The sequence below is a fragment of the Corvus kubaryi genome, unplaced genomic scaffold (assembly GCF_017639235.1).
Source record: "Corvus kubaryi isolate FWS band 111438036 unplaced genomic scaffold, C.kubaryi_AGA036_p1.0 134, whole genome shotgun sequence".
Taxonomy (NCBI): Eukaryota; Metazoa; Chordata; class Aves; order Passeriformes; family Corvidae; genus Corvus; species Corvus kubaryi.
This window is the reverse complement of record NW_024580668.1, coordinates 7846273-7863433: the sequence shown is the minus strand read 5'-3', so window position 1 is coordinate 7863433 and position 17161 is coordinate 7846273. Positions and strand designations below refer to the sequence as shown.

The window sequence follows — 17161 nt, the reverse complement described above, 5'->3', positions numbered from 1 at the left end:
GGCCATGCTGGAAGAGGCATCTCTCCGTAGTATCTCCTGCACCTCCCATGGCTGTGGAATGGTTTCCCATGAGGGTGCAGTGGGACCTCCTGCCATTGGGGTTTTATTGTCTCTTTTGCTGTTTGATGGTGCCTCAGTTGTCTCGTTGGACCAAGGAGAGTAAAAATGTGTCCCCTGTTTGTGGAGGAGGAGAGAGAGCTTTGGACAGACAGTAGCATTTGGAAATCCCATAGATTTGTTCTTGTGAAAGCTCTGATTTATGGGAGTTTGTTCTAGTTTCGATCCATCAATGAAGGTAAGTTAAAGGTCATCAAGTCTAAAATGAGTTTACAGTCAGTTCTTGGCAAGTCAGCATCTCCAGTGAGCCGAGGTATATCCATAACCTCCCCTCCACGAGAATGCTCCCGCCTGGCTTTGGCACTTGGACTAGCACTGAATTACAAACCCTCCCACGTGATGGATGCTGGAAATATTTAATGTATAATTTACTGCTTGCAGGGTGAGAGTGCCAAAGGGTCTGATGGACGCAGCCTGGGACCATGCCAGTGATCCAGGATGAGCACAGGGAGATGGATGCAGTGTGGTACCACATCTGTGTGATCTGGATTGGGCGCAGGGAGGTCGATCTCAGCTCTGTGGATAATGGAGGAAAAACCAGCCCTGAAAGCCAACCCGTGCTGCTAAACTGTAACTGCAGGGTTTGGAGTCTGTTCCCTTCTTGTTGGAGCAGTCTTGCTCTGCTGAGGCTCAGATGGATGGGAGTGACCTTCAGGAATAGCTGTGCTAATGTTTATTTTATCAGGACCCAGCTCCGAAGCAGCGGAGCTGCTGGTTATTTTTAACCCAGGCGCTGAGCAGCTGGACGCCTGGCGCAGCAGAGCCCAGTAACAAATGCTCTAAAGAGGGGCCCTGCATCATTGCTGGGCTGAGGAATGTTCCTGACAGGGAAGGCAGCGCTGGTTCGTGCTGTTAACTCCTTCAGGATTCCTTGGGGCTCCATGTGCCCTTGGCACTGGTGTTTAGGGGGTTGGTGCTGCCAGACTTGGGGCCCGGCATGGCCTCCACCCCTTGCCCTGAATGCAGGAGGAGAGAACCCCTATTCCTTTCTCTCCTGGAGCTCTTGCCCTGTCCCCATGCCACAGGGTGGGTGCTCTGCCCCTTGGGAAAGCTGCTTGGGCAACTCCTCATCCCTCCCTGTGCTAGACCCCACCTCCCCACTTCTATCCCTACTCTACCCCACAAGAGTCCCAGCCTACCCCACATGGATGTTGGGCAAGGAGTTGCTGGGTCCTGCTGTGGAGAGAGGAAGTGCAAGAAGAACCTTTTTGGGTTATGTTTGAGAAAAGCAGGACAGGGAGATGTGGTGGTTAAAGTTCCAAAGGGTAAGGGGAGATGGATCATGTGGTTCTCCTGGGGAGTTTTCTTGAAAGGCTTTATTGGCCAAACAATCTGCTGCTGCACGTGAGGCCTGGGCTCTGCTGTGCCCACTCCAGTTCCATGCTGGGAGCAGGAGCTGGAGCTGGGGCTGAGATGGGTCCTTGGCCTCCCATGGGGAAAGCAGAGCCAGGGTTTGGGGAGTTCTGGCCATGCTTGGGGAAGCAGCAACTGTGTCTGGAGCACTGCACATGGAGATTCTATCTCATCCTAAAGATAAACAGAAAGGGAAGTCAGAGAACGGGCTGTCCTTGGTGGGAAACGCTCCCAGCTGCCCATCCAGCCTGAGTCATGGCCGGGATGGGAGACAGCACAATGTCAGGGTGACTGGGACCAGCCAGTGTGAGCGGGGTCCTCCTGTCCCACAGACTGTCCCCCTGGGCCTGTGCGTCCCCTGGGGCTGCAGTGACTGTGGGACCCTGTTGGACACCACCATCTCTGTGATGGTTTTCATGGTGTTTGTTTGTAAGAGAAGGGAGGTTCCCACCCTGTTTGTGGGGAGGGTGTGGGAGGGCCCTTCTGGTATGGAAAGTGGTTTACCTTCAGTGAAGCTTTGACCCTGGTTCCAGGTGTGACACAAATCCCCACTCTCCTCCCGCATCCCTGTGCGGGATCCAGCTGCCCCTTCACCTGCCCCAGGCTGGGTGGACAGCTCTGCCCAGAGCCTGGGTGTGCAAGACCTGTTGGTTTGATCACTTGTAGTGTTCTCTCTCCAGTTCTTTGTGCACGATATGGAACCATTCCTGACAGGGGAGAAGTTACCTGGGAAGGTGCCTTGGGGGCTGAGTGGAGACCACCCTGAGAACACCAGACCAGGCTGATTTGGGGCACAGGGGTTGGCCAATGTGAGGCCAGTGTGGCTGCAGTGCCTGCCATGGCAATGACCCCCCCACCTGCGTGCTGGGCTGGGAGAACTCACCTCCCACCCACATGGATGCTGGGCAAGGAGTTGCTGGGTCCTGCTGTGGAGAGAGGAAGTGCAAGAAGAGCCAGGTCTGGCTTTTAAAGTGAAAAATAGAGTTTTTATTCAGTGTTTGCATAGTTGATTCATATCAAGGTAATGTCCCATCCCTCCCTGCAGCATCTGCAGTGCCAGGACAGTTACCGAAGCCAATGCCCGGCTGTACCCAAGCAGGTTATTTGCAGTATTTATTTAGATTTGGTTTATAGGTATATGGTGCATAGACAGCTTTGTGCTCACAGTACAAAATCTTTCTCTATAGAGCTGCAGTCAGAGGATGGCAACGGCGGGGGCTGGAGGGGTCGTTCTGCTGCTGCCTCTATGGAAATGGGCTCTGTGTGCCAGGGCTGCCAGCACGGCACAGAAGAGGGGGCTGGCACGGGGGTCCCGGTGTGCCCAGTGCTGGGGGACAGGCGGGACAAGGATGTTCCACCCCACAGGGTGAGAGAACAGTGGTGAAGTGAGCGACTGCCACAGCAGCCCGCAGACCCCAGCAGCCCCTTTGTCGTGTCCATGCTCTCAGGGAGGAGCGTGGCATCACTGCCACTGTGCCGGGGTCAGGCTGGGCTCTGGCCGTCATCCTTCTGGGGCCATCTTGGGCTAAAGCGGGTGGGGGGCCAGCGAGGCAGGGTTTCTGCAGCTGGAGGGCCACGGTAGCTGCTCACATGGGCTGGGGTGCGATGATGACGTTGCGGTAGCTTTTCACCCCCGTCAGCTGGTCACTCTCAAAGTCCACCATCAGCTTCTGCAGCCCCGACAGCCGCGGCATCAGATCCATCCGGAATTTGGCCTCCGCCTGCGGCTCCAGCGGCTCCTCACTGTGGGAGGGCAGGGAGTCATTGTGGCCCTTGTCCGAGCCCCTTGTCACCCTCCCAGGGCCCACGGTGCCGCAGGCCCCTGGTAAGCAGGGACCCTGTGGGGTGGCCCAACCCCTTCCCCAGTGAGGTGTGGGCTAGGGATGCTCTGAACAGGGACCAGCATAGCCCTGGCTCCTGCTGTGCCCCATGACTGCCCTCCCTGGGGGCTCCAGACACAAAAATCCACCCCATTCCCAACATCCCAGCCAGGTGAAGCAGGAAAAGCTCTTACAGCTCCTTGACAAAGTGCCCATCGGTGAGGCCGGTGCCCTCCACCACGAACACGCAGCCATTCAGGGGCACCGCGAGGGGGTTCACCAGGCTGATCTCTGCCACCAGCTTCCGATTCTGCATCGGCTCTCCTAAAATCTGCAAGCAGGAAAGGTTGGACCCCAAGCACCACTGATCCTGGGAGCCATGGTGCTCCCCCTGCCTTGGGGCTGAGGCAGGACCATAGGAGGATGCAGGTCCCAGGTGATGCAGCCCTGCTCAGTTAAGCTCAGTGAAGCAGGACCTGCTGCCCAAGCCCCAGGGGCAACCCCCCAGATGATCACAGCAACTCATTCCCCTCAGACCTGCCTGGGATGGGACATTGGACCCTTACCCTGATCTTGATCTTTGGATTCTCAACATAAATATCCCTGACAGCCACGAGGATGTCGCCTGTCTGGTGATCATTCAGGAGAGCCACCACCTTGATGAGGTTGTCCTGGGTCAGTTTGTCCCTGTACTCTTCGTACAGGATGCGCAGGGGCACCCTCTTCTCTGGAAGGGGAAGCAGAGAGGGGTCAACACCCACGGCAGCTCCAGCCCAGAACCCACAGTCCTGCACTGACACCCGGCTGCTGCTGGCATGGTTTGGGCTCCCCAGGAGCTTCTCCATGTGCCTTTCAAGGACAGGGGAACCGGGGTTCCTGCAGGGCTGGGGCTCCAATACTGAGGGCCAGAAGGGACGTTCAGGGTGTGGGGATGGGAAGGAGCCATGTCCCACGGCAAGGCTCCAGGGTCACACCTGCACCAGGGGTCCAGAGTGTCAGCCCTTGGCAGCCACTGTGGGCACTGGGAGGCAGCCTGGGCCCTGGCAGCTGCCCTCACTCAGCCCTCAGTGCTGTTTATCTGAAAGTCCTTCAGGGATGGGGCTGTCCAGGGGGAAGGACAGGGAAGGAGGCTGAAGGCAACCAGTGGCAGAGTTGCCTGGAACAAGGAGCCCAGAGTAGCTGTGACCATGAGAAATGGAGCCTGGCATTCCCAAGGCAGGATCTGAAGTGCCATAGCATCAGCTGAGGCTGTGGGGAGAGGAAGAAGCTTGGCTTCCCGCACTGGCACAAAGTGCTGGGGTGCCCTAAAGGATGCAGTCTGGGAAGTCCTGAGGTCTATATTCTGAGGCAGGAGCTGAGGATAGAAGTTTCAGGAACTCGTAATTAATGTTTCAGAGAAAATGATGATGGATCAACTTTTGGACAGGAATGTTAAGTACCCCAAAGGCCACAGGGCTCCTCTAGCAGGGTGAGCACGTGTCCCCACTCCCCCATCCAGCCCTGCAAAAGGTGCCAAGTACCTGCTAGTGCTTCTGCCAGCATGAGCAGAGGCACATCCCTCTCCCCTCTGTGGTGGCAAGAGCCAGCACATTCCTCATGCCTGTGAAGCAGCTCAACACCTGGCAGAGTGCCAAGCTCTTCGTTTTAGAGGACCAGTGAGGAGCAGGGCTCAGTGTAGGGTAAACATTTGGCTGTTCCAGCACAGCAGATGTGTGGACTTTCCAAACCCTGAAGGGTCTCTGGCAAACTCACATAGACCCAAACTTGTGCTTAATGACCAGATGGTGACGTTCACGTGTGGCAGGGGCGAGGGAGGTTCGGGGGCCGTGCCAGGACAGCTCTGTGGTCTAATGCCCACCCAGGGAGACACCAAGAACTTCAGCATTGCTGGCCAGCAAACTCAGTGCTTCTCACTTCCTCCAGCCTGGGACCATGCACTCAGGGCTGAGCCGGGCCAGTCCTGCTTTCCCTGATGTGGGAAGATCCCACCAGAGAGCCCAGCCTAGCCCAAAGACTGTGGGAAAGCAGTAGGGATGCAGACCAGTGCCATGGAGCGCCTGGGGATGGCAGCCTGGGTGTGCCCAGCTCGCTCCCTTGGCATGACAGCTCCAGCAGTAGTGGTTTGTCCAGCTCCAAATGCATTTCCAGCTTCTTCCTGAGCAATTTCCTCATCCTCTCATAAAGATTAAAAATCCACAGTGGTCGTTAACTAAGGAGGATGTCCCCACCGAGCAGCTGAACACAGACTGACCTGACCCCGGTCCTGGTGAAGCAACCCCTTCACCACCAGTGGGTCTCTTACCTGCCCTGGGCTCAATGTCGATGTCAGCTGGGTCCGTGAGGCCGCACAAGGGCCCGACGGTGCCGTTGTGGCTGGTGGCGCGGGCGCACAGCGTCACCCTGCAGACACGCTCCTCGTCTGTGTTGTTGCTGACGACGGCAAAGACATCGAAGTCGCTGCCCTTGTTTGCACCCTCTGACACCTTGATCCTGAGGTGCAGCCCCTCATCCTCCTCCCCGATGGACTTCTTCTGATGCTCTGCCTTCTCAAACACCGCCCGCTCCTCCTCAGACCCTGCGGTGCACAAAATCCCTGTGATTCCCTGGAGTACAGGGAGGGCCTGGTCTGGGCTGTTCTGCCCTGAGCCCTGAAGCCCTCCTGCTGTGGTTGTTTCCCAGCAGCGACATCCCTCCCTGCACATCTCTGCCCCTCAAACCCTCCATACCCTCCGGGTATTTGTAGCTGTGGGTGATGTCCTCCCGGCTGTCCCTGCCTACGCTCTTGGTGCTGATGTACTTCCCCACATCTGAGGATCGGATGCTCTGCTTCTCCATCCCGTCGCCTTGCACCACCCAGTACACCACGTCGGCGTTCACCTCCGCAAAGATGAAGGGGATGTCGTACTTGAGCTGCATGTCACCCTCTTTGATGGCTTTGACAGGGGCTGGCCCGCAGCAGTAAACTCCTGCATGGAGTAGAGCCACTGTCACCACCCCAGGGTTCAGCCACAAGGGGTGGCTGTGGTGGGGAGACCCAGCGCTGTCAGGGTGTGAGGTGGATGGAGCTTCTGTGTGGAGCACGTTGTACCTTCACTCTTCTCCTGGGGCGTCGGGTCCAGCGCCTGCCACCCATCATAGCCAGCTGCCAGGTCTGGACGGGCCATCCATGACTCCACCCAGCAGTGGAAGTTCCTGCAAGGGAAACCAGGACGTAGAAGTCTCAGCCTCCCCCAGCACCTGCCAGGCTCTGGAGAAGGGGCAGAAGTAGCCCAGGGGTGGCAGACTGGGGTCCTGCCATGCCACTCACCAGATCTTGTCCCAGGACGATCTCTCCTGCTCCCCCTTCTCGTTGACGTAGCGGTCAATGGTCAGGTTGGCATTTGTGTCATGGGCTGAGTTGTAGTTGGTCACCACCCGGCTGGGGACTCCCAGGCACCGCATGACTGCGGGGAGCAGGGCAGGGTGAGATGGGCCCAGGTTTCACCACTCCCATCCCACAGAGCCCCACGTTTGAACAGCTCCTGCCCTTCCCTTTGCCTGCCAAAGGGGTGCCTGAAGAGTGATCCCCAGGAGAAGCCAGTGCACGGGCAAGCTGGGTGGCACCTGGCTCTGACAGCCTGACGGGTTTGATATTGCAGCAAAAAAAAAGGCACAAAAAGCGTCTGTGAGAGCTTTAGAGGTACTGTGGGCAGCCGTGCTGAACCCCAGATTTCATCTCCCAGCTGTCTTTCACTGCGCAGGGAGCTCCCCAGGGAGCAGGGAGGCAGTTACAGTGCTTCAAAGGAAGGCTATAAACTCTGCGAGTCGCTGGAAATCCACTTTAGTTTTCTGCTATTTCTCTCCTCTAAAGAGGGTCTCGTCTGTCTGTGACACATCAATGCTCTCGCAGGCAGAGTTTTTCTTGGGGCAAAGCTGCACGAGCATATGTGAATGTTTCCCAGCAGCTGCCCGTCAGGAATTGTTCTCCTCTTTTTCCCCTGTCTGACTGCCCTGGTGGCCATGACATTATTTTGATCTCAGTGGATTCATGACTTTATTGCAAACTTGGCCTTAAAGCCACTTCCCTCACCCCAGCCTGCCCCAGTCCCTCCCTTGCTGCCTGGCCAGGGAGGCAGTGCTGAGTTTAAAAAAATTCTATTATTTTTTCCCTCTATTTCCTGACAAACTAGAGCAACAGAGAGCTAATTGCAGAGGAATCATTGCAGGCTGATTGCAGCTCTTCCCTCTGGATGCAGCACCAGGAGTGGATGGAGGGTAGGGGCTGGGGTGGGAGATTGGGGGGAGATGGGTGACCCTGTCCTGTGGGGGAGACCAGAGGCATCTGCTCTCACCCGTGCACGCCACAGCAGCAAAGACCCAGCACTGGCCATACTTGACTGGCTGGCACCCAAATTTCTTCCACCTCTTGAGAATATCCACACTCCCAATCCAGGCCATGGGGCTCATCCCATCCTCGTAGCGGTTGTCCCACCGCCCAAACAGCACCCCCCGGTCCTCGTCATTACAGTTTACCTGTGGCAGGAGAAAAGGGGAGGGATGGAGGGGCAGGAACAGGCGGGGGAAGGAGAGAGAGAGCCTTTGCCCCATTCACATGCCCTGTCACCCACATTAGCATCCTGTATCCATGCAAGAGCTCGATGGGATGCAGGTGGACATGGTGCAAATTAGGGATGAATTTTAGAAACACATCCTCCTGCCTGGGAATTTGGGAGTGATTACCCAAAGCCGCTCCTGGAATGCTCTGTGCCCACCCCTGCTATTTGTTTCCTCTGGAAAGGTTCTTATATATATAGGAGCAGTAACAGGGAAAGGATGTAAAGGGGACAGGAAACACCCCAGAGAAGGAAAATGGTGTTAACTGGGGGGGGGTGATGGGGTGACAAATGCTGTCTGTCACAGCTGTAGCTGGGGGGCGTTTGCACCCCAGGGAATGTGGGGTGCTGGGGCCACCCTGCCGGGTGCACCCCAGACTCACCATGGCGCTCACCACCCTGCCAATGTACACGGGGTCATTGCGGCGGGAGCAATCCCGGTTCTGGTCCCTCAGGTGTTTGGGGTTTATGTCCAGCATGTTGAGGCAGATGTCTAAGATCTCATCCTCGAACTGGTGGAGAGCAGGGAGAAAAGGTTGTGTGAGGTCCCCACAGGGGCTCTGCCACCTCTGTCCTCCCTCTCTGGCTCAGGGATGTCCCTGCCAGCAGAACATGCTGGGTATGGGGGTCACACCTCCTCAGGGTCCCCTCCCCCGCCAGCATCCGCTGAGTGACGTCCCCACTGTCCCCACTCAGCCTGTGAAGCCCCTGGGTGACCTCCTGCCTACATACTGTAGCTTCCTGTAACCGCACGGGGGTCAGGGCATGGACCTGACCTCTGGGAAAACCTATTTCCCATCACAGCTGAGTCACAGCCCTTCCTTGAATTGAGGCGCTGGTCCTGTGGAGGCCACGGGCACCCCCACTCCTGCAGGCACTCAGCCCTTTGCTCGGGAGGGCGGCTGAGCAACCCCTGTGCCCCAGGGACTGCTGCTCGGGGTGTGGGCGCTGCCTTATCGGCACCCCTGGCACAGTGCCCGGGAATGCCTTATCAGGAATGGGCTCCTGGCACAGCAGGGCCACCCCGATTAGGAACACATGGCCATGGGGCCCCCAGGAGCCATGGGGAAACATTCCCCTTGTCTTGCCACATCTTTAATTCAGCACATTCCCTCTCGGAAATGGGATTCCAGTTTCTTTGACCCAGGGCTGGCCTCCAGGGTGCTGACAGCATTTGGGGTGCATGTCTGTGAGGGGCACACACGTGGCACCAGTCCCTGTGTCCTGCAGCACCAGAGCTGCACGGCCTGGATCAGCCAGGGGTCCCAAGGGTCCCGGGAGGCCTTGCCCACTCACCTGGCCAAAGTTCCACGGGATGGAGAAGATGTAATCACAGGTACCCTGGTAGATAAGCCCGTGCTGGGACAGGACATACTCACGTCGCTCGTTCTCGTCACGCATGAAAACGGTGTCCTCTGTGGGAACAGCAAGTGGTGAGGACAGGGTTCTGCCCTGCACATACAGCTTCCTGACCCCCTCCCTGTGGATGGATCCGGTGGGAAATGAGGCGCCAGGGGCTGGAACTACTCATGCCTTAAACAGCTGCTGGGGAATTTCAGCCCAGGTTAATTAGAGTGGATGGGAAAACTGCAGCGGGTTTGTGGCTTGCTTTTCATTCTTTCTCATGTCCCTGTCTTTCCTCCCTTTTATTTAATGGAGATGGATGTTTCCTCAGGAGGGGAGACCTCCCTGGGGGTGCAGTGAGCAGTGGGAGTGGGCGTGCTGGCTCAGCACAGCCAAAGCCATTTCATTCGCAGCAGCTCCTGCTGTGGAAATCAACATTTACTGGAAATGTTTGCAGAAGGAAACCCCACACGTCCACCCCCAGTGCTCAGCACAGCCCTGGTTGAGCAGAGCTTCCTATGGCCCCTTATCTCTGCAGATCCAGCATGGGACATTTCAGATCCAGGAAACCAGCCAGTCCAGGAACAGGGGAAGGACAAGGAGAGAGGAAAATCCCAGGGCTGTTAAACCTTACAGCACTGAGCCAAACTTCCCTCTGGGTCTGGCTGCCCAAATTTCACCTGGACAGTGATACCCCTGTCAATGAGTCCATAGCTGGGTGCCTGGGTGAGGATGGGTGGGAATGGGCCAGGTGGGGGCAATTAGGGACAACTGGGGGCATTTAGAGGCTTTTCCCCTGTCCCCTGCCTGCCCAGGAGCTGGCACCAGGGACTGCCCAGGGCTTTACACCAGCACCACAGTGGTGGGCACCATGTGGTGGGGGCAGCCTGGACAGGGCATTGGGTGTTTGGGGTGGTGGCAAAGGCGCTGTGTGTGTTGTAGGGTGAGGATGGTGCTCTTGGCCCTGACCTATTGCAGGGATTGTGTGGAGATGGAAGAAAAGGGAGGGTTTCTGCTTAGATCTGAGCTCAGAACAGGGCTTAGGACACCTGGGATCTGCAGTGGGATGAGACCTGTGGGGGTGATGCTTGGGGAGCATCTTGCCTGAACCTTGGGATCCCTGGACTCAGAGAGGTGAAAGCCCACCTGGGTGCCAGGGGTTGAAGAGCAGGACAAAGTCCCCAATTTGGAAGCTGGAGCCCTGGTAGTCAGTGCGGGTCTCCAGGGTCATGCTGTAGCGGCCGATGCAGGCGTTGGGTGGGGAGCAGAGGGAGACAGAAAGGGACTCCCCGTCCTGCTGCTGGTTCACGGCGCTCCAGCACGATTCCTCCGGGCAGTCAGTCATGACAAAGTGGAAGCTGGTTCCTGATGTCTCATTGGGGCACGGCCCTGTCAAGAAGGAGTAGGTCAGTTCTCCCATTGCTCCAGGGCCCCTGGAAGTCCCCTGCCATGGAGGCTGGACCAAGGGGACCTGCTCCAAGCCCCCCTCCCCTGTGGCAGCTGCCTGGATCTTGGCTGTCACAGTCTGGGAACATTCACCCTGTGGTTTGTCAGGTACTGAGGGCCCAGCTGAGGGGAGCTCAGACACATCTCTCACTGTTTGGGAAGGGACAGATTCGCCCTATGAGCATCCCTGGGACAGCAGAGCACAGGGGGTGCTTGCCCTGGTGGTCACCCCAGAGCCAGGTGTCTGTTCTCAGCTGCACCCGCTCCTGCCTCTCCTCTGAGCAGAGCTGTTGAGTCCCTGTACCCACATAGCCCGGTCCTGCCACAGCCCACGGCATGGGGGCTGGCAGACCCCCGCCACGAACCCCAGACCCCCGTCACTGGGTGCCCCAGGATGTGTGTGCAGCCTCAGGCGTTGCTGCAAACATCCCATGACTAGGGATGACCTCAGTGGCCAAAGCGCCGAGCCTGGGACAGTGTGATCCTCGCTGGCCCCTCCAAGCTGCAGCCATGGCCAAGCCACCTGCACCGAGCCAGCTCCAGACCCGCTCCCCGGAGCGGTGACGCCCAGCCCGGCCGCGCAGCTCCCTGGCCATGCAGTGCCTGGCCGGCAGCCGAGGCAGCGGTGCCACTGCTGTCCACTCACCCGGCCGGAGCACAGCCCCGGCTGGTTCCCCACCAGCCCGCGCCCACAGCGTGGGCGGGACGCCAGGCCAGTCACCAAAAATACTCGTGAACTCATGGAAGTGACACAGTTTCTCCTCCCGGGGAGGCTGGGGCTGAGCTCACGGTGTCCTTTCGGCAAGAGCCAGCCCGGGGCTGCTGTAGGAGCCTGCCCCCCTCCTCTTCCTCCTCCTCCTGCCTCCACAGCCCACATCATCCCCCTGGACTCCGGCACCTGAATGGGGCTCTGCCAACACGGCTACTGCAAAAACGCAGCTCTGTTTTCACTCTATTCTCCCTCCCCTCTTTCTTGTGGGAGGCGGCACATGACCTCTGTAGCTTTGTTGTCCCAGGATGGGGGAACAGGTCTGGCAGTCCTTGCCTTGCCAGGTCCTGCCCCAGTGAGGAATGTGCTGGGGCCGGTGGGGTGGCACTGCCTCGTGCCTCTGCGAGCAGCAAAGCACCTTTGCCCCCTTTCTGCAAGCGCTGGCGCTGGGCTCCAGCCCAGAGGAGCCTCTGCCAGCCTGTGCCTTGGCCTGGGAGGCTGTGCCTGTGGCTACTCCCCCTGCAAAACCAGCCCGGGACTGCCTGGCTGTAGCATGGCCTGGAGAAGCCCGGGGGTGGGAGTGGGTGGGCAACCCCCATGGGGCTGCTAGGGCACCGAGGGGGCTGCTGGTTTAGGGTGAAGCTGGGAGGTGCTGGGTTTTGTTTTGTCACCAGAGCTTTTGGGATGGAAAAAGGAGAGTTTTACTCTACGAGGAAACCTGGGTGCAGTTTTACTTTGAATTCTGGCTGGGTTGACTCAGCATGGTGCCTCAGCCCCAAAATAGCGCCTGCCTGAGAAATAGTTTCCTCTCACTTTGCTCTGAGCTGGCGGGCCCGAGCCCCTGCCCGGCGGCTGCACCCAGCCCTGGCTGTGACAGCCACAGCCCAGCCCTGGCCTGGCTCAGGGGGCTGTGCTGGGGAAGCTCCATGGGAACATTTCCTTTCTCCAGTGTTCGTGTTTCCTGAGCAAACCTCGCTCTGGGGATGTCTGAGGGGCAGCAGGGCTGGGTGTAAAGCCCATCAGCAGAAATGCTGTGATACCCCTGCCTGAAAAGATACACTTTGCTGACGTTTCTCAGAGGGGCAGGAGGGGTGGGCAGGATCCTGGCCGCAGCCAAGGTACTTGCTGGTGAGCTGGAAGCTCTGGCATGCCCTGAGTCTGGCTCGACCGTGGGAGGAGGATGGGGAGGAAGTTATGATGCTGGTGGCTTCTTGTTTTATTTTTTTATCACTTCTCTTCCACTTTCATTAAGGAGATGAGTTTCTACCTCTTTTTCTGGTTCTGATATAAAAGCTGTGCACAGCGCCAGCCTCTGCCAGGCAGGAAACAGGGACTGTGTGACACGGGGCAGGTGCCGTGGTGCAGCCCCCGTGGGAGCACAGGTGAGCCCTGCGGCAGGGGCAGAGGGTGGTGACACCTACACAGCCCTCCCTCGCGACACGAACGTGGCGGCACTCACCTGTCGCGACGTTGAAGGCGAGTTTGTCCACGCCCTCCTCGTAGCCGCGGCCCGAGAAGCGCAGGGTGATGGTGAAGGGCTGCCCCCGCCGCACCACCAGCACCTTGCAGCCCATGTCCGCCGTCCGGTGCTCCTGCCCGTTGCGGTCGCAGTGCAGGTCCCATGTCTCCAGCACCAGCTCTGCAAAGGCAGCGGCACGTACAGCTCTGACCCTGGGACGCGCCACGCAGCCCCGACGCTTGGGAAGGAGGGGTGGCTGTCGCCCACCCTGAGCCCTGGGTTGGGACCTCGGAGAGGGGTCTGAGCCTACCCACCCACACTGCCCTGTGCTTCCAGATGTCTCTGGCAGAGCATCTCTCCAGGAGGGCACTGTGACCGTGCCACACTCTGAGCACCCCTCAGGAGCGCTCTGAGGGCTGGGCTCCCATCGTGTGCTGTGAGAGGGGCACAGCTTTGGCAGCCGAGCTCACAGCGACTTTTTGCCCTCCTGATCCAGCGCTGTGCTGTGTTGTGCCGTGGAGCTGCCTCTGTGGTATCACATGTGCTGCCAGAGCTGTGCTGGGCCTGTGTCTCACAGCACCCAGCACTGGAGCAAAGTCCAGCGCTCAGCTCTGCTCTCAGGGGGCCTTTCACTGGCTTTCACTTTCACTTTGCTGTCGGTGTGCCCCCACCCCAAGCATGCGCTGCTGACTGAGCCCAGGAATGTCCAGGACGATCCTGTGCCTCAGCCAGGCCTCCAGCAGCTTTACTGTGCTGCAGCTGCTGACAAATTGGTGAGAGCAAGTGTAGATTCGGTGACAGAGGGTGTCTGATGCCCCGGACATGTGCAGGCTGCTCTGCTCTGCTCACAGCCCAGGCAGGGCTATGTGCTGGAGCACCAGCAGCCACTTCCCCACTGCCCCAGGCGCTGTGCTGGAGCAATGAGATGTCGTTCATCATCACTTGAGGCCACTGACCCCTGACTGCTCTGTGGTGACGTATTAATCACCAGAATAAGAAAAAGCATTCTGTGCAGGAGAGCATACAGCAAGCTCAGCGCCTGCGAGGGACTGGGTAGATCAATGGGCAATATTCGGTTTGCTGCCCCATGCCACGGCTCTCCCTGGCCATGCCCTTCCCAGTACCAGCTCTGGCAGTCACCAAACCCTCCTTGGACCGGTGCCAAATGGGAACAGCAGCCCATGAACTCACCATTCCCAAAGCTAAATGAAAACACTGCTCCTGGCTCTCTGGGCAAGGTGACTCTGCAGTATGGGCCCAGTGGAGGGCAGTGGGATTGTCACTGTCCCCACCACGATGTAAGAGCTGCTCAAACTGTCCATAACTAAGGGCAAGGTCCCTGCAGCCAGTCCATGGGAACTGTGAAGTGGGGACAGAGCACAGACAAGTCCTCTCCCTCACTGCCTCTCCCTCTGTGAGCAGCACAGCCCTGTGCTACGGAACACAGACTGCACAAGTGGAATCACATGGTTAACATGGAACCAAACTTGCTGACAATAAGCGTGTTCAGAGAACAGGACCAGAGCTCCTCCTTGTCCCAGTCACCCTGGGGTGTTCATCCTCAGCAGATTTAACAAAAAGCAGATTTCTCAAAGCACAAGTGCCTCTACCCAAACCAATGGGTGCCAAGAGATGGGTGGGAAGGGCGCTGAGGGGCTGCAAGTGGTAGCAGGATCCTGGGCACCCAGGAGCAGGAGCTGCCTAGTGTGTTCGGGACAAGAGGACACAGTGTTAAGCTGTGCCAGGGGAAGTTTAGGCTGGACATTAGGAAAAAATTCTTCACAGAAAGAGTGATTGGGCATTGAAATGGGCTGCCCAGGGAGATGGTGGAGCCACCGTCCCTGGAGGTATTTAAAAAAAGACTGGATGTGGCACTTAGTGCCAGGGTCTAGTTGACAAGGTGGTGTTAGGTCATAGGTTGGACTTAATGCTCTCAAAGGTCTTTTCCAACCTAGTTAATTCTGTGATTCTGTAGCGGCTCAGCTTGTGTCTGGGTCAGTATCTGACCCGAGGGACCTGTGTTGGTATTGCTACAGCAGTGCTGGGAGCCAGGACAGCCTGCGGCACTGTGGCACAGCAGAGCAGAGTGATGCCGTCTCACCCAGAAGGCTGCGTGCCCGTGGGAATCACACGGACCCATTTCCTGGGACTTCGGGGGCAGCTGTGTGGGAGCTGAGGGCTGTCTCTACCCTGACGAGCCAAGCGTGCAGGATTCCCGAAGCGCAGAAGCTCTTTTTCTGCCTGAGCCTCCTGAAATCCCCTCACCCTGCCAGGACGTGGGCACACGCTCCCGGCCCAGTTGTCCACCCTCCTCTACCGGGAAAGCTTTAAATAGCACCAAACTTCATTCTGCGGGTACTGGCGACACCCAGCCCGGGGGAGAGTCGGGAGGGAAGGGCACAACCATGCCCCGCACGGACCCTGCTAGGTTTTTTATCGCCGTCCCGCTTTAGTCTTTCCCGTTCCGCATCGCCCTTGACTTCGGCTGAGGCTCAGGGACCGGCTCTAGCCCCAGGCGAGCAGGGAGCGGCGCGGGGGCACCAAGCGCCGGCTGGGGCGGGGATGCGGCCGGTCGGGACTCCCCGCGGAGCGGGACCGAGCCCGGCACCTGCGGGGGTTCGCTCCGCGGTCCTACCTTCGGCCATGGTGCTGGCGCTGGGCGGTGCGGGTGCTGCCGGCGCCGCCGCTGGTGCACGTCCTGGTACCTGTCCCGGTTCCGCTGGCAGTGCTGTCGGTGCCGATGCCGGTCCTTGTCGCGGTCCGGATGCCGGGGGAGCTGCCCCTCACCACCCGCTGTCCGGCCCCACCGCCCGTCCCATTTATCCCGCCCGCCCCCCGCGCACCCACCCCTCTCCCCCCCACCCCCCCCGCGGCCGGGCCGGCGCAGGGAAGAAAGGAAAAACAGTTTCGAGGAAACGGGCGGGTTTAGGTCCCACCTATTGAAAACAACCACCAAAAAAAAAAAAAAAAAAGAAAAAAGAAAAAGAAAAAAAAGGAAAAGCAGCAGGCCCCCGCGCCCCCCGGGTTGGCCCCACCCGAGTCTCCCGGGACTCCACAGCCCCGGGGTAGGAGATGACCTCGCTGCCGATCAAGAGGAGGGGTGAACAAGGGGGCGGAGGGGGGCAGCGTGGCTTCCAGCAAAGTGCCAGGACTTGGGACTGTTTTCTCCTTATAAAGTTCTCTCCCTCCTCTGGCTGCGTCCCCATCCTGGCCAGTCCTGGTGGGATGTGATTGTTGGGAATCGCATCCCCTTCCCGTAGCTGCATCCCTGAGAGATGGAATCTGGAGGGAAAATGTGTTGAAAACTTTGCTGCTGGACAGCAGATGTGTTGGAAACAGCACTGGTTGCTCTGGGACATGGAAGCGTGCACAAAGCAGTGACCAGCACATTCCCTGGAAGTCCCTGCCCCACACGCTGGCCATCCCTCTCCTGCCTGGGGGTCCCTGCCTCAGGGTCTTGACAATGGTACTACCTGGGGCTGCCTGGCCTGTCCCGGCCCTCCCCGTGTGTCCTAAGGGTCACCCAACACACTAGAGGGCACCTATCAGGGACAGAGGGCTGAAACCCCACACCTCCATGGGCTCTTGGGGTTTGGGAGCGCACTGGTACCTCAGCAGCAGCATGGCTTGTTATGAACAAAGCCTTGAGGCATTTCTGGAATAACTTTGTTCAGTTACTGGTTTTTCTTCGTGTGAGTTAAGCTGCCCAGGACCAGGACCCAGGATGGGGGGTGTTCCTGGTGGAGCCCTGAACTGACCCTCCTTGTTTGGCCCTTGGATGGGTGCAGGATGCTGCAGCCTGGGCACTGGGAACCCTCCTCAGCCTGACAGGTGCCCTTCTGCTCCCCCACACCCCTCAGACGCTTCCCCTCCCAGGTGTGGTGACTGGTGCATCACTCCAGGGCTGTTGTGGGCAATGGGATCTTCTTGTGGATGGTGCTGTCCTGTAAGATGGTTGGGATCCATCACTCTGTGTGATGAAAATGACACTGTCTTCCTCTTCCCAGACCACTTGGTCTTTGTGGGCAGCACTGGGTCGAGTTGTTCCCATGGATGCAAGGAGGGGTCAGTGGGGGCAAGGGTCCCATGGGCTGCCCATCTCTCTGAGCGTCAGGGCCACAGGAATTCTGTCCACTGCCAGGCCGCTGTGATGCCTGGGGAGGGCTGGTGGCCATGGGAGCTCCCAGCTGGTTTCACCTGCCTTGAGCTGGCCTTGCTCCCAAGGCTGCTTCCTGGGCACAGGAACCTCTGCCACTGGTGTTGGCAGGTGCCAGTCTGTCTGGGCTCGTGCTGCAGGGTGCTGGGTTAGACTCTGCCTGCA

General features: G+C 58.5%; 1 protein-coding gene across 2 annotated transcripts; it reads right to left on the bottom strand.

The window, feature by feature from the left end:
• Nucleotides 1-2430: 2430 nt before the first annotated feature.
• TGM2 (transglutaminase 2) lies at nt 2431-15650 on the bottom strand. Of its 2 annotated transcripts, none has more exons than XM_042048609.1 (13): nt 15476-15650; nt 12841-13020; nt 10373-10615; nt 9179-9297; nt 8266-8394; nt 7622-7802; nt 6598-6733; nt 6379-6482; nt 6017-6256; nt 5593-5865; nt 3857-4017; nt 3485-3621; nt 2431-3213 (listed from the first exon to the last, which is right to left on the bottom strand). In XM_042048609.1, exons 1-13 carry the CDS (start codon nt 15483-15485, stop codon nt 3057-3059), a joined length of 2070 nt encoding a protein of 689 aa, XP_041904543.1. In that variant the 5' UTR covers nt 15486-15650; the 3' UTR covers nt 2431-3056. The 2 variants fall into 2 exon arrangements, with proteins under 2 accessions (XP_041904543.1, XP_041904534.1); XM_042048600.1 differs by lacking the exon at nt 15476-15650 and adding an exon at nt 13155-13321.
• Nucleotides 15651-17161: the final 1511 nt, after the last annotated feature.

Excerpts from the sequence above, each read along its gene's own strand:
- TGM2 (XM_042048600.1), bottom strand. The coding sequence starts at position 13,194 with ATGCTCTGCCAGAGACATCTGGAAGCACAGGGCAGTGTGG. Across the intron at positions 6,734-7,621 it reads TGCTGCTGTGGCGTGCACGG|TCATGCGGTGCCTGGGAGTC; the intron begins GTGAGAGCAGAT and ends TGCTCCCCGCAG. Across the intron at positions 4,018-5,592 it reads CGACATTGAGCCCAGGGCAG|AGAAGAGGGTGCCCCTGCGC; the intron begins GTAAGAGACCCA and ends TTCCCCTTCCAG.